At 46.1% G+C, this 16,645-nt stretch overlaps 1 protein-coding gene across 1 annotated transcript in view; it reads left to right on the top strand.

Annotated features, from left to right (window-relative positions):
- Positions 1 to 930: 930 nt before the first annotated feature.
- The window catches only part of LOC149427097 (thyroid receptor-interacting protein 11-like), a gene marked incomplete at its 3' end in the record, with an annotated part of 32,416 nt that continues 16,701 nt past the window's right edge, over positions 931 to 16,645 (top strand). Inside the window, exons 1-5 of the mRNA XM_089668262.1 lie at positions 931 to 1,066; positions 4,197 to 4,267; positions 4,346 to 4,456; positions 12,233 to 12,499; positions 15,783 to 15,851. Of these exons, the coding sequence (XP_089524388.1) occupies positions 931 to 1,066; positions 4,197 to 4,267; positions 4,346 to 4,456; positions 12,233 to 12,499; positions 15,783 to 15,851 (654 nt within the window). The remainder of the gene's footprint in view (positions 1,067 to 4,196; positions 4,268 to 4,345; positions 4,457 to 12,232; positions 12,500 to 15,782; positions 15,852 to 16,645) is intronic.

Here is a 16,645-nt window from a genome sequence, read left to right on the forward strand (position 1 = left end):
TCAAGATATAAAATCTTGTAGCGGAATAGATGTGACCTGCAGGCCACAGTTAGGAGAACCCAGGATAGGTTATCAAACACCCATAACATGGAATGATAGCTCTCTAGCACACCCTGCTGGAGCAAGATTGAACAGCAAGTGGCAGAGAAAATACTCTGTGCTTAGAGGAGCAGTTCTGTTCGACTACTGATACCCCGCCCCCCTCCGTCTGGGGTCAGACATGACGGTGAAGACATTCCTGGAGATGCAGGCGACCCCGGTCAGGCGATGGGGGGGGGGGAGGCGACCCCGGTCAGGCGATGGGGGGGGGGGGGGAGGCGACCCCGGTCAGGCGATGGGGGGGGGGGGGGAGGCGACCCCGGACAAGAGATGGGGGGGGGGGGGAGGCGACCCCGGACAGGAGATGGGGGGGGGGGAGGCGACCCCGGACAGGAGATGGGGGGGAGGCGACCCCGGACAGGTTTTGGGGGGAGGCGACCCCGGACAGGAGATGGGGGGGGGGGGGCGACCCCGGACAGGTTTTGGGGGGAGGAGGTGACTCCCCAGTCATGTTCAGGGTCAGTGTGGGAGTATCAGCTAATCGGTGTCAGGTCCCCTTTAAGAAGCCGGTTGTCACGTGAAATTGTTATTGCTCAGCTGTCATCCTCGACCACGTGTCTGTTCCCCGGCTCCGCCCTTGGAGGACCTCGCGCCGTCCCGGCATACAGTGCTCTGCGGACACGTCACTCCGGTGCCACCATAGAGAGGAGAGTGTCATGGCAGCCGTCGAGTTGGCGGAGAGCGGCTCGGTGTCCGGGAAGTGAGCGGAGACCGGGGAGAGCCGCGCCGGGATATGAGGCCTGCTGGCCCCGGGGCGTCCTGTTGAAGCCTTGGACTTTCCTGAGGGCTCTGCCCGCCTAGCTGTGCACCCTCCCCGGGAGACCTCCAGACATGTCTTCCTGGCTGGGGGGGCTGGGCTCCGGCCTGGGCCAATCTCTGGGTCAGGTGGGGGGGAGCCTGTCCTCCCTGACCGGACATATCTCCAGCTTCACCAAAGACATGCTGCTGGAGGGGGCTGAGGAGACAGGTGAGATCCCTCCCTCACCCCATGCTGCTGGAGGGGGAGGAGACATCTGAGACCCCACCCCATATATACTGCTGGAGGGGGAGGAGACAGGTGAGACCCCTCCCCCACCCCAGATATACTGCTGGAGGGGGAGGAGACAGGTGAGACCCCTCCCCCACCCCATATATACTGCTGGAGGGGGGAGGAGATAGCTGAGACCCCTCCCCCATATACACTGCTGGAGGGGGAGACCCCTCCCCCACCCCATGCTGCTGGAGGGGGGAGGAGACAGCTGAGACCCCTCCCCCACACCATATATACTGCTGGAGGCGGGAGGAGACAGGTGAGACCCCCTCCCTCAACATACCGCCCCTCTCCCATATATACTGCTGGAGAGGGGGGAGACAGGTGAGACCCCCTACCCCACCCTATGTACACTGCTGGAGGGGGAGGAGACAGGTGAGACCCCCTCCCTCATGCACACTGCTGGGGGGAGGAGACAGGTGAGACCCCTCCCCCATGTATACTGCTGGAGAGGGGAGGAGACAGGTGAGACCCCTACCGCCCATATATACCTCCCCAATATATACTGCTGGGGGAGGAGACAGATGATACCCCTCCCCCAACATATACCACCCTTCCTTCAAAATATTTAACTCCTGCCCCAACATATACTTCCCCTCCCCCCATATATACTGCTGGAGAGGGGGGGAGACAGGTGAGACCCCTCCCCCATATATACCTCCCCTTCCTCATATACAATATCTCCCAGAAGTGAGTCGTTCCCCCCCCCCCCCCCCTCACATTTTTGTAAACATTTGATTCTATCTTTTCATGTGACAACACTGAAGAAATGACACGTTGCTACAATGTGACGTAGTCAGTGTACAGTTTGTATAACATGGAAATTTGCTGTCCCCTCAAAATAACTCAACACACCGCCATTAATGTCTAAACCGCTGGCAACAAAAGTGACTCCACCCCTAAGTGACAAGGTCCAAATTGGGCCCAAAGTGTCAATATTTTGTGTGGCCGCCATTATTTTCCAGCACTGCCCCACAGATGCTCAATAGGGTTCAGGTCTGGAGACATGCTTGCCAAGTCCATCACCTTCACCCTCAGCTTCTTTAGCAAGGCAGTGGTGGTCTTGGAGGTGTGTTTGGGGTTGTTATGTTGGAATACTGCCCTGCGGCCCAGTCTCCGAAGGGAGGGGATCATCCTCTGCTTCAGTATGTCACAGTACATGTTGGCATTCATGGTTCCCTCAATGAACTGTAGCCCCCCAGTGCCGGCAGCACTCATGCAGCCCCAGACCATGACACTCCCACCACCATGGGGCCCCAGACCATGACACTCCCACCACCATGGGCCCCCAGACCATGACACTCCCACCACCATGCTTGACTGTAGGCAAGACACACTTGTCTTTGTACTCCTCACCTGGTTGCCGCCACACACGTGTGACACCATCTGAACCCAATCAGTTGATGTTGGTGTCATCAGACCACAGGATGGTTCCAGTCATCCATGTCCTCAGTCTGCTTGTCTTCAGCAAACTGTTTGCGGCTTTCTTGTGCATCATCTTTAGAAGAGGCTTCCTTCTGGGATGACAGCCATGCAGACCAATGTGATGCAGTGTGCGGCGTATGGTCTGAGCACTGACAGGCTGACCCCCCACCCCTTCACCCTCTGCAGCAATGCTGGCCCCACTGACAGGCTGACCCCCCACCCCTTCACCCTCTGCAGCAATGCTGGCAGCACTCATACGTCTATTTCCCAAAGACAACCTCTGGATATGACGCTGAGCACGTGCACTCAACTTCCTTGGTGGACCATGGCGAGGCCTGTTCTGAGTGGAACCTGTCCTGTTAGACCGCTGTATGGTCTTGGCCGCCGTGCTGCAGCTCAGTTTCAGGGTCTTGGCAATCTTCTTATAGCCTCGGCCATCTTTATGTAGAGCAACAATTCTTTATTTCAGATCCTCAGAGAGTTCTTTGCCATGAGGTGCCATGTTGAACTTCCAGTGACCAGTATGAGAGAGTGAGAGCGATAACACCAAATGTAACCCCCCCCCCCCCGCTCCCCATTCACACCTGAGACCTTGTAACACCAACGAGTCACATGACCCCGGGGGAGGGAAAATGGCTCATTGGGCCCAATTTGGACCTTGTCACTTAGGGGTGGAGTCACTTTTGTTGCCAGCGGTTTAGACATTAATGGCGGAGTGTTGAGTTATTTTGAGGGGACAGCAAATTTCCATGTTATACAAACTGTACACTGACTACATCACATTGTAGCAAAGTGTCATTTCTTCAGTGTTGTCACATGAAAAGAGAGAATCAAATATTTACACAAATGTGAGGGGGAGGGGACTCACTTCTGGGAGATACTGTATATATACTGCTGGAGGAGGGAGGAGACAGGTGAGACCCCCCCAATATATACTGCTGGAGGAGGGAGGAGACAGGTGAGACCCCTCCCCCATATATACCACCCCTCCCCCCATATACACTGCTGAAGGGGGGAGGAGACAGGTGAGACCCCCCCCCCCCATATATACTGCTGGAGGAGACAGGAGAGACCCCTCCCCCATATATACCACCCGTCCCCCCCATATACACTGCAGGAGGGGGAAGGAGACAGGTGAGACCCCCCCCCCCCCCCTATATACTGCTGGAGGAGGGAGGTGACAAAACTGTTTGCTGTAACGAATTATAAAGTGTGAATGGAGTTTGGCTTCAATTTGTTGGTGTATTTAAATCTGCCAGTTCATCTAACACTCCCCTCCCCCTAGACTGACAATGTTGCCAATCTAAGGTGCCCCCCTGTGCTCCTTCATCCAGAGTAAGTGGGGGGCGCTCTAGTACAGGAGGTGTGTTACTGGCCAGATCACCAGGGGAAAACAGAGGGGAAAAAAGCCTAAAAAAAAGAAAACTAATGCAGCTGCCACATCTAATGATTGGGAAGCTGTAATGTATGACCTTGTTGGTTTTGGGTCTAATACCGCTTTGAACCTTCCTTAGTCCAGCGCTCTTCAATATTCAGTGTCTCCCGTCCTTCCTTCTACTCTTCCCGTAGTTGTTTGATCCTGTCTTCTATGATCCTCCCCTTCCAGTGTCTGTGTTGTGACTTTCGGTGTGTTTTGTTGCAGAAGTCGGCGGCGAGGGACAATTATCCAAGTTCAGAGACATTGAGAGCCTCCAGGCTATGCAGAGGTCAGAGGTGAGTGATGTCACGTCTTTGATGTCGGATGATGTCATCGATCACATGTTCCTGACGCCGGTCGTGTCTCCTGTACAGAATGAGCGGATGAAGAAGCTGTGTACGGAGCTGGAAGAGAAGCTGGAAGCGGCCGAGCTACAAGTGAAGCAGCAGAGCGCCGACTACAGAACCCGGCTGCAGCAAAAAGAGGTCGGAGCCTGCGCCATTCTAGATCCCGATAACTCGCGTTTTACAGTAGATTTCCGTTTTCGCAGCCAGATTAGGAGAACGCCTTCGTTATGTTTTGTTATTTGTTCTTCACATAGTATAGCTATATGGAAAGATGACCGATTGTGTATTTAGTTGCGCTTTCCTGAATTTGGCAAAACCGAAGTGCTACTCAGAGAAGGCTAGAGAGTTGTGTGCTGACAATTAACCCTGTCTGTGCTGGCAGAGCTCATTATCCATTGCAAAGAAGATTTCAGAGCGAGCGCCCAAGTTTCTTTCCAGATTCTGGCTCCGCTCCCCGTTTCTGCCGCTATTATACAATTGCACAAAAGTACCTTTTTACATTTTTATTTATTTTTTTTTTTTAGTGGTTCTAAAGGGAAAACTTTTTTTATTTTTTTTTATTTTTTTTATTTACATTAAAGTGTCACTAAACCCCCCACAGTACAATCAGTCTGTAGATGCAGTAAAACATGCTTGTTATACTCACTGTGGGACCTAAGGGGGTAATCCTCTGCATTGTGTAAAAAGGATGTTTGATCCTGTCTTCTCTGATTCTCCGCTTCCAGTGTCCCCCTCATATCTCCTGATGAGACATACTGTGTGGAGTCATTCTACACATGTTCAGTTTGGTGTGTATTGCTATAGAGGTTTTTTTTTTTCCTTGGAGAGTGCATGTGACCAGCACAGGTGCCAATCAGCACTGTCCAGACAGAGGTCAGGGGTTCTGCATCCTCTTAGAGCAGAATGAAAACTCCTCCTACAAGCTTTAACCAGTGCTCTGATAGAAGTCACAAGACTGCTATATACTGCTGATGAGAAAAGATATTTAGCAGTTTATATTTACTAAAATAATTGCTTTTCCATGTTGTGTGTATTATGGGGGATCAGATATAGTGAATGGGGGGTCCGTGGAGAGTTAATATAGTGAATGCAGGGTCTGGGGAGAGCGGATATAGGGAATGCGGGGTCTGGGGAGAGCGGATATAGAGAATGCGGGGTCCGGGGAGAGCGGATATAGGGAATGCGGGGTCCGGGGAGAGCGGATATAGCGAATGCGGGGTCCGGGGAGAGCGGATATAGCGAATGCGGGGTCCGGGGAGAGCGGATATAGTGAATGCGGGGTCCGGGGAGAGCGGATATAGTGAATGCAGGGTCTGGGGAGAGCGGATATAGTGAATGCGGGGTCTGGGGAGAGCGGATATAGTGAATGCGGGGTCCGGGGAGAGCGGATATAGTGAATGCGGGGTCCGGGGAGAGCAGATATAGTGAATGCGGGGTCCGGGGAGAGCGGATACAGTGAATGCGGGGTCCGGGGAGAGCGGATACAGTGAATGCGGGGTCCGGGGAGAGTTGATACAGTGAATGCGGGGTCCGGGGAGACCGGATATAGCGAATGCGGGGTCCGGGGAGACTGGATATAGTGAATGCCGGGTTCGGGGAGAGCGGATATAGTGAATGCGGGGTCCGGGGAGAGCGGATATAGTGAATGCGGGGTCCGGGGAGAGCGGATATAGTGAATGCAGGGTCCGGGGAGAGCGGATATAGTGAATGCGGGGTCCGGGGAGAGCGGATATAGTGAATGCGGGGTCCGGGGAGAGCGGATATAGTGAATGCGGGGTCCGGGGAGAGCGGATATAGCGAATGCGGGGTCCGGGGAGACCGGATATAGTGAATGCGGGGTCCGGGGAGACCGGATATAGTGAATGCGGGGTCCGGGGAGAGCGGATATAGTGAATGTGGGGTCCGGGGAGACCGGATATAGTTAATGCATTATGGTACAAAAAAAAAAAAAGTGTGGCCCTTTGCTATGCACTCCTCACACCTTCAGATACTTATCTGAGTCTTTGCATGTTTGTTCTGCCAACAACAAAAACTTCTTCTTTCTTCTATTTGGAAGATTTTTGCCTGTGTCTACACAGCCTGCAGCATCTAATTAAATTCAATGTCAACAAGAATCTTCCATGGGCTTTGCTTTGTCTGGCAGATGAACTCATGAAATTTAGATCTGTGTTTACTGGACTCAAAGCGAAACTAAAGTCTCAGTTTAAAAAAACAAAACTGTGAGCAGGCAGGCGCTTTGTAGCAGAAGAAACATGCAATGACTGTGAGTAGGCAGGTTTACTTTACTGCAGAACAGACTTCTGTCTTCATCATACAAATGATGTCCGTGGGACTTTTGGTGAGTTGCACCATAAAAGTGAATACCACATATGTTTTAAAAAAAAAAAAATCACATCTTTTATTACTTCTAAATATAAGAAAAAATACAAATAGCCAGGTAGTCAAGAAAAATAGAACATGTAAACATCAATATGTATTGCATTTTGGGACATAGATAATTTTGCAGCAATCAAGGAATACTTTCAACGTGTTTTGTGAACAACATTCACTTCCTCAGGAGTGGTGAGATCTAAATACATATCTGCGAAGAGACCATGTAAAATCAACAATGCTCACATACTCATACTTTGTGTTTATGTGAGTATCTTGTTTTTTATTAATACATTGTATACATACAGGATATATTATATAATACATTGTATACACACAGGATACATTATATAATACATTGTATACATACAGGATATATTATATAATACATTGTATACATACAGGATACATTCTATAATACATTGTATACATACAGGATACATTCTATAATACATTGTATACATACAGGATACATTATATAATACATTGTATACATACAGGATACATTATATAATACATTGTATACATACAGGATACATTATATAATACATTGTATACATACAGGATACATTATATAATACATTGTATACATATAGGATCCATTCTATAATACATTGTATACACACAGGATATATTATATAATACATTGTATACATACAGGATCCATTCTATAATACATTGTATACATATAGGATCCATTCTATAATACATTGTATACACACAGGATCCATTCTATAATACATTGTATACATACAGGATCCATTCTATAATACATTGTATACATACAGGATATATTATATAATACATTGTATACATACAGGATCCATTATATAATACATTGTATACATACAGGACACATTATATAATACATTGTATACATACAGGATACATTCTATAATACATTGTATACATACAGGATACATTCTATAATACATTGTATACATACAGGATATATTATATAATACATTGTATACATACAAGATATATTATATAATACATTGTATACATACAGGATCCATTCTATAATACATTGTATACACACAGGACACATTATATAATACATTGTATACATACAGGATCCATTCTATAATACATTGTATACATGCAGGATCCATTGTATAATACATTGTATACATACAGGATCCATTCTATAATACATTGTATACATACAGGATACATTATATAATACATTGTATACATACAAGATATATTATATAATACATTGTATACATACAGGATCCATTATATAATACATTGTATACATACAGGACACATTATATAATAGATTGTATACACACAGGATCCATTCTATAATACATTGTATACATACAGGATACATTATATAATACATTGTATACATACAGGACACATTATATAATACATTGTATACATACAGGACACATTATATAATACATTGTATACATACAGGATCCATTATATAATACATTGTATACATACAGGATCCATTATATAATACATTGTATACATACAGGACACATTCTATAATACATTGTATACATACAGGATATATTATATAATACATTGTATACATACAGGATATATTATATAATACATTGTATACATACAGGATATATTATATAATACATTGTATACATACAGGATCCATTATATAATACATTGTATACATACAGGATACATTCTATAATACATTGTATACATACAGGATCCATTCTATAATACATTGTATACATACAGGATACATTCTATAATACATTGTATACATACAGGATCCATTCTATAATACATTGTATACATACAGGATATATTATATAATATATTGTATACATACAGGATCCATTATATAATACATTGTATACATACAGGATCCATTATATAATACATTGTATACATACAGGATACATTCAATAATACATTGTATACATACAGGATACATTCTTTAATACATTGTATACATACAGGATACATTATATAATACATTGTATACATACAGGATACATTCAATAATACATTGTATACATACAGGATACATTCTTTAATACATTGTATACATACAGGATCCATTCTATAATACATTGTATACATACAGGATATATTATATAATATATTGTATACATACAGGATAGATTATATAATACATTGTATACATACAGGATCCATTATATAATACATTGTATACATACAGGATCCATTATATAATACATTGTATACATACAGGATACATTCAATAATACATTGTATACATACAGGATACATTCTTTAATACATTGTATACATACAGGATATATTATATAATACATTGTATACATACAGGATCCATTATATAATACATTTTATACATACAGGATACATTCTATAATACATTGTATACATACAGGATCCATTCTATAATACATTGTATACATACAGGATACATTATATAATACATTGTATACATACAGGATACATTATATAATACATTGTATACATACAGGATCCATTCTATAATACATTGTATACATACAGGATACATTCTATAATACATTGTATACATGCAGGACACATTAATACATACAATATATACAGATTAATACATGCTGGACACATAATACATTGTATACATACAGGACACATATTATACAGTACATGCAGGATACATTATATTTTTCATTGTATACATGCATACATTATATAATACATTTTATCTTTCTCTCCTAGCTGGAGAGAAAGATGTTAACAAACGAGTGTAAAAAGAGAGGAAAAAGTAGCTAGATCGATCAAGGTTTGATCTAGGTCAGTCCCAGGATTAGGGTTAAGGTATGGGTCAAAGGTCAGGGTCAGTAAATTTTGGGTAGGATTAAAAATAAAAAATTTGAATTAGTGTCAGTGTGTTTTAGTTAGGATAGTAAAGCAAAATGCACACCATTGTTTCTGGGTCGTACTACGGGTACAAACAACTAACATACACATATGTGCTATCACTGTGATTGTCAGGAACCGGAGAATTTATTTTAGGTTGTTCTTCGGTTGTAATTTATGATCATACCAAGAAATATACAGCTAAATTTAAAGAAAAAAAAAAAAAGATTATTGCTGTATGGGGTTTTCTATAAAATTCATACCAGACCTGACCATATATATGATGGGGGGCAAACAGTTTTTCTTTTTTTTCATAATTTTTAATTGCCAGCATACTTTGTTTACATTCAGCTGTCAGCGAGGAACCTGCTGACAGCTGATGAGTCGTTCGTTGTTAAGGAAGCGGTGGCCGGCCTCCTTAACAACCAGCTACTGTGTGATAAATGACTGCATGAAAATATGTGGCAATTACCGCAATAACGATATTTTACCGCAGTCGTTATTTACCTGCTAAATTCTTAGTGAATTGAATTTGCACAATTGTGTCTTCATACGTTACTTTACTGCCTTTTTAAAGCGTTATTTAACTCTTAGTGAATTGACCCGTTTATCTTGGAAAAAAAAAAATCACGGTATAATTCACCTGGATACTCAAAGCAGTTGCAGTGATATGTACAGTTTTTACTAAGAAATTTCAAAGTTGAAAAATTGTGTTCAGGCATTAACATTACTCTGTCACCAAGGGGTGAAGGCTCAATTCATGGAGCTAACCCTCCAGGATAAGTATACTTGTTCTGTGGAATTCCTGTAACATGGCTAAAATAAAGATCCTTATCCTTGAGACCTGGCATTACTGAATAGAGCCTTTTTAGTGATTTCAGCACACTTGGATGGGATAGCATTATCCATTCACTAACTGGCTTGTTGCCTAGACCCGCCCTTGTAGTCTAACCTACTAAGTGACATATCGGCATGGATGTCACTCCACTTCCTCAAACTCAATCTTTCGAAAACCGAGTTCTTACTCTTCCCTCCAGCCCGTGCCCCCCCCCCCCCCGACTTCTCCATCAAGATCACTAACACAACCATCAGTCCCTCCCCTCATGCCGGGGTACTAGGTGTCATCCTAGACTCCCATCTGTCCTTTCAGCCCCAAATCCAATCACTGTCCAACTCTTGTAGACTTCACCTCCGCAACATCTCCAAGATACGTCCGTTCCTAACCTCGGAAACCACTAAGCAACTTGTCACTCCCTTGTTATCTCTCGCCTTGACTGTTGTAACTCCCTCCTCATTGGCCGACCTCATCGCAGGCTATCCCCTCTTCAGTCTATCATGAATGCTGCTGCCAGACTCATCCATCTTACTAATCGTTCTGTATCTGCCACCCCTCTCTGCCAATCCCTCCACTGGCCTTCACTCAGTGTCCACCACCCCTCTCTGCCAATCCTTCCACTGGCCTCCAATCAGTGTCCTCCACCCCTCTCTGCCAATCCCTCCACTGGCCTCCACTCAGTGTCCACCACCCCTCTCTGCCAATCCCTCCACTGGCCTCCAATCAGTGTCCTCCACCCCTCTCTGCCAATCCCTCCACTGGCCTCCACTCAGTGTCCACCACCCCTCTCTGCGAATCCCTCCACTGGCTTCCAATCAGTGTCCACTACCCCTCTCTGCCAATCCCTCCACTGGCCTCCACTCAGTGTCCTCCACCCCTCTCTGCCACTCCCTCCACTGGCCTCCACTCAGTGTCCTCCACCCCTCTCTGCCACTCCCTCCACTGGCCTCCATTCAGTGTCCAGCACCTCTCTCTGCCACTCCCTCCACTGGCCTCCACTCAGTGTCCTCCACCCCTCTCTGCCAATCCCTCCACTGGCCTCCACTCAGTGTCTAGCACCTCTCTCTGCCACTCCCTCCACTGGCCTCCACTCAGTGTCCTCCACCCCTCTCTGCCACTCCCTCCACTGGCCTCCACTCAGTGTCCTCCACCCCTCTCTGCCAATCCCTGCACTGGCCTCCACTCAGTGTCCAGCACCCCTCTCTGCCAATCCCTCCACTGGCCTCCACTCAGTGTCCAGCACCCCTCTCTGCCAATCCCTCCACTGGCTTCCCATCGCCTAACGAATAAAGTTCAAAACATTAACAATAACATATAAAGCCATTTATAACTCCGCCCCAAATTACATCACCAATCTTGTCTCCAAATATCACCCAAACCGTCCTCTCCGCTCCTCGCATGACCTCCTACTCTTTAGCTCCCTTGTCTCCTCCTCCCATGCTCTTCTCCAGGACTTCCCCAATCCTCTGGAACTCTCTATCCCAATTTATCAGACTATCGCCTACTCTGCTCACTTTTAGGCGATCTCTGAAAACTGATCTCTTCAGGGAAGCCTATCCTGCCCTCAGCTAATAATGGAATCTTCTATTCCTCCTACCAGTCCATCCCCCACAGTTACTACCTTTTGTACCACTAGCCCCTCCCTCCTAGATTGTAAGCTCCCAGGATCAGGGTCCTCCTATCCCTCTTGTATTGAACTGTATTGTTGCTGTATTGTCTCCCGTTATATTGTAAATCTCTGAGCAAAGTGTTGGCGCCATAAATCCTGTATAATAATAATAATCTTTAGAGGAATTTCACATGCGTGTAGATTACCAAGGCTTGCTCTGATGTGTTCAGCTTGCCCACAGCCCAGTAGACTGGATTCATAAGAGTTTGTTATTCATATTCAGGTGGAAGTAAGTCATCTGAAAGCCAAGCTGAACTCGCTGCAGGATGAAGTACAGAAGTCGCAGGTCTCAGCGCAGCTGTCTAGCATCACTCTTCAAGCAGCCGACTCTCCGGCCTTCATGTCCAGTATCCCGCCTCCCTCCTCCAGCTTCCAGGGGGACGACATGGACTTTAGTGACGTCATCTGGTCTCAGCAGGAAATCAACAACCTCTCCAGTGAAGTGGCCAGGCTGCAGGCAGAGGTGACCCACTGGAAGCACGTGGCCCAGGTGAGACGCTTGATCTGATCTCATTGTGTGCAATAGAAAACTTTTTGCGTAGAGTGAAAAGTTTTTCTTGTTCTTTTGCTCATTCCTTATCAGCGACTTCAATCGGTCTGTACCACAGAGCATTTACTGCTTCAGGATGGCGCATGCAGTCATGGCCAAAAATATTGGCTCCCCTGCATTTCTGTCAGATAACGCACCACTTTGCCCAGAAACTTCTTACAGTTATAAATGTTTTAGCATTCTCCTGTTTGTTACGGAACTGACCCAGACTGCACTTGGGTACTTCCGCTAGAATACCGCTTCCCCGTCCGAACACCAACCACAGACACCACAGCCGACCATAGAGGACACCAATTTTGAAGTAATCCAGAAGTAGACTAGTTTATTTGAACACAGATACAAGATATATACACTCAGGGTGCAATCCCCCCTCCCTGCATAATGACATTGCGGGGCAATCTACATTTAGTAACGAGACACACAGGTATTCAAACTTCACACCAGCAGACAATCCCATCAGGAGGGAGGGCTGCTGGAGACACCCTCCCCCACTAAGCTAATACACATACAAGAAAAAGTATGTGAACCCCGTGGGATTACGTGGAGTTTTGCATGAATTGGGCATAAAATGTGCTCTGAACATCCATATTGTCATCACCTGGTCATGGATACGGGGGAGTTTAACGACAAATTACAGGAGCATCACAAACTTGGAATGCTACTACAGGAAACGTTTCGTTGAGTTTATTGCTGCCAAAGGAGGGTCAACCAGTTATTAAGTCCAAAGGTTCACATACTTTTTCCTCCCTGCGCTGTGAATGCTTACATGTTATGTGCAATTAAACCATGCAACATCTAATGTTTGTGTAGTATTATGTTCAGCAGACTGTGTTCTTCTATTGTTGTGACTTAGATGACGTTCAGAGCACATTTTATGCCCAATTCATGCAAAACTCCACGTAATCCCAAGGGGTTCACATACTTTTTCTTGCAACTGTAGACACATACATCCCATAATAGTTTGCTCCCAAGCAAGACACACAATAGTATAATGGGATGCAACCACATGAGATAAACAATCAACAACCCCCCACCCCAATATTAGGACAGATCACCCTGTACCCCTAACAGGCACAGGGTGATTACACATAAGAGGGATATGGGGAGCTGAGACAGGGGTCTCCCCACCTCTCCAAAGTGTGCTTGGTTCCATGGGCCCCCCACACAAAGTGACTCCCGTCACAGTGTTTATTTCTTTAGTTTGTATCGGTATGACATAAAAAAAGTGGAGAAACGAAAAAGCCAAATCTGATACATTCCAGGCAAAACCCCAAAAATGGACTGGAGAAAATTATTGGCACTTTCCCAAAATGGTAATAAATAATAGCATTCCAAGTTTGTGATGCTCCTGTAATTTGTCGTTAAACTCCCCCGTATCCATGACCAGATGATGACAATATAGAAATCACACCGGCAACCAGTTAAAATGGTAAAAAAATGGATTCCACCTTTCTGTTGTGTGTCTCTGTGTGCCGCATGGAGAAGAGAGAGAGCAGCAAAGAATTGTCTGAGGATCTGAGAACAAAAATTGTTTAAAAGCATGGACAATCTCAAGGAGACAAGTCTATCTCCAGAGATCCTAATGTTCCTGTGTCCACTGTGTGCAACATTGTCAAGAGCTTTACAGCCCATGGCACTGTAGCTGATCTCTCTGGACGTGGACAAAAGAGAAAAATTGATCAAAGATTGCAACGAAGGACTGTCAAGGAACCTCAAGCAACTTCCAGACAAATTCAAGCTGACCTTCAGGCGCAGGGTACAACGGTGTCCACTCACACTATACGTCGCCATCGGAGTGAAAAGGGACGCTATGGTAGGAGACCCAGGAGGACCCCACTGCTGACACAGAAATATGGGAGGAGACCCAGGAGGACCCCACTGCTGACACAGAAATATGGGAGGAGACCCAGGAGGAACCCACTGATGACACATAAATATGGGAGGAGACCCAGGAGGACCCCACCGCTGACACAGAAATATGGTAGGAGAGCCAGGAGGACCCCACAGCTGACACATAAATATGGTAGGAGACCCAGGAGGACCCCACTGCTGACACATAAATATGGTAGGAGACCCAGGAGGACCCCACTGCTGACACATAAATATGGGAGGAGACCCAGGAGGACCCCACTGCTGACACATAAATATGGGAGGAGACCCAGGAGGACCCCACTGCTGACACATAAATATGGGAGGAGACCCAGGAGGCCCCCACTGCTGACACAGAAATATGGTAGGAGAGCCAGGAGGACCCCACTGCTGACGCAGAAATATGGGAGGAGACCCAAGAGGACCCCACCGCTGACACAGAAATATGATGGGAGACCCAGGAGGACCCCACTGCTGACACAGAAATATGGTAGGAGACCAGGAGGACCCCACTGCTGACACAGAAATATGGGAGGAGACCCAGGAGGACCCCACTGCTGACACAGAAATATGGGAGGAGACCCAGGAGGACCCCACTGCTGACACAGAAATATGGGAGGAGACCCAGGAGGACCCCACTGCTGACACAGAAATATGGGAGGAGACCCAGGAGGACCCCACTGCTGACACACAAATATGGGAGGAGACCCAGGAGGACCCCACTGCTGACACACAAATATGGGAGGAGACCAGAAGGACCCCATTGCTGACCCAGGTCATGGGTCTTCCAGCAGGACAATGATCCAAAGCACACGTCAAAAAGCCCCCAGAAATGTCCAGATCTCCATCCCATAGAGCTCCTGTAGAGAGATCTCAGAACAGCAGTTGGGAAAAGGAACCCTTCCAATCTGAGAGACCCGGAGCAGTTGGTGAGAGAAGAGCGCTCCAAAATTCCAGTAGAGAGGTGGAAGAAACTCATTGATGGTGACAGGAAGCCATTGATTTCAGTTTTTATCCAAGGGTGTGCTACCAAATATTACATTGAGGGTGCCAATAATTGTGTCCAATCCATTTTTGGGGTTTTGCATGGAATGTGTTAGATTTGGTTTTTTGTTTCTCCTTTTTTTTTTTTTTTTTTTCTTTTTTTGGTTATACTAATACAAGTAAAAGCAATAAACTTGAGAATGTCGAAACGTTTGTAATTGCAACAATTTTCTGAGCGAAGTGGCACATTATCTGACAGAAAAACAGGGGGGAGGACAAGATTTTTGGCCATTACTGTACAGCGCACATGAGCATCAGTTTGTTTTTCCTGAATTGTTCTCATCGAGGTACATTTTTCTTTTCATTTTAGGTAACAAAGTCTCAAGGCACGCAGAGTCCTGACTCAAAGGAGAATGGAATGTTACAGAACACTGTCAAGGTACAAGAGGCAGCTCTTATGTGTTGTACAAGGCTGTGACATTGTTCAAATACTGTTCTGATTGTGAAATGAAATGGACACAGAAATACTGCAATATATACTGCAAAGCTCCACTTTTATTGGTGGGCCAAACCAGTTAAAACAAGCCATCACTGACCTTTTTAGCTGGGGGCACTGTGGAGGAATCGATCCTCAGGGTTTACTGCAGAAGCACAGAAGTTATTTAGGTAATTCTCTCAGTAGCTCAGCTCCCATGTTCCATCCCCAGAGCATTTGTGCTTTGTTTACATTAGCAATGTGAAAAGTCAGTGCTGGGAGGCATGAGCAGGTGGAGCTGAGCTGCTCAACCAATGTTGGAAGGGGAGCAGGATGGGCTGAGATGCTGAGTCACTACTGGGAAGGGGAAGCTGAGCTGTTGACCTACTGCTGGAAGTGAGGTAGGGTGAGCTGAGCTGCCACACCACTGCTGCCAGGAGCGCAGGGTGAGCTGAGCTGCCACACCACTGCTGCCAGGAGCGCAGGGTGAGCTGAGCTGCCACACCACTGCTGCCAGGAGCGCAGGGTGAGCTGAGCTGCCACACCACTGCTGCCAGGAGCGCGGGGTGAGCTGAGCTGCCACACCACTGCTGCCAGGGGTGCAGGGTGAGCTGAGCTGCCACACCACTGCTGCCAGGGGTGCAGGGTGAGCTGAGCTGCCAAACCACTGCTGCCAGGGGTGCATGGTGAGCTTAGCTGTCAAACCACTGCTGCCAGGGGTGCAGGGTGAGCTGAGCTGTCAAACCACAGCTGCCAGG

Source organism: Staurois parvus, unplaced genomic scaffold, assembly GCF_062004578.1.
Source record: "Staurois parvus isolate SC_StPar_1 unplaced genomic scaffold, SC_StPar_1.0 ptg004033l, whole genome shotgun sequence".
NCBI lineage: Eukaryota > Metazoa > Chordata > Amphibia > Anura > Ranidae > Staurois > Staurois parvus.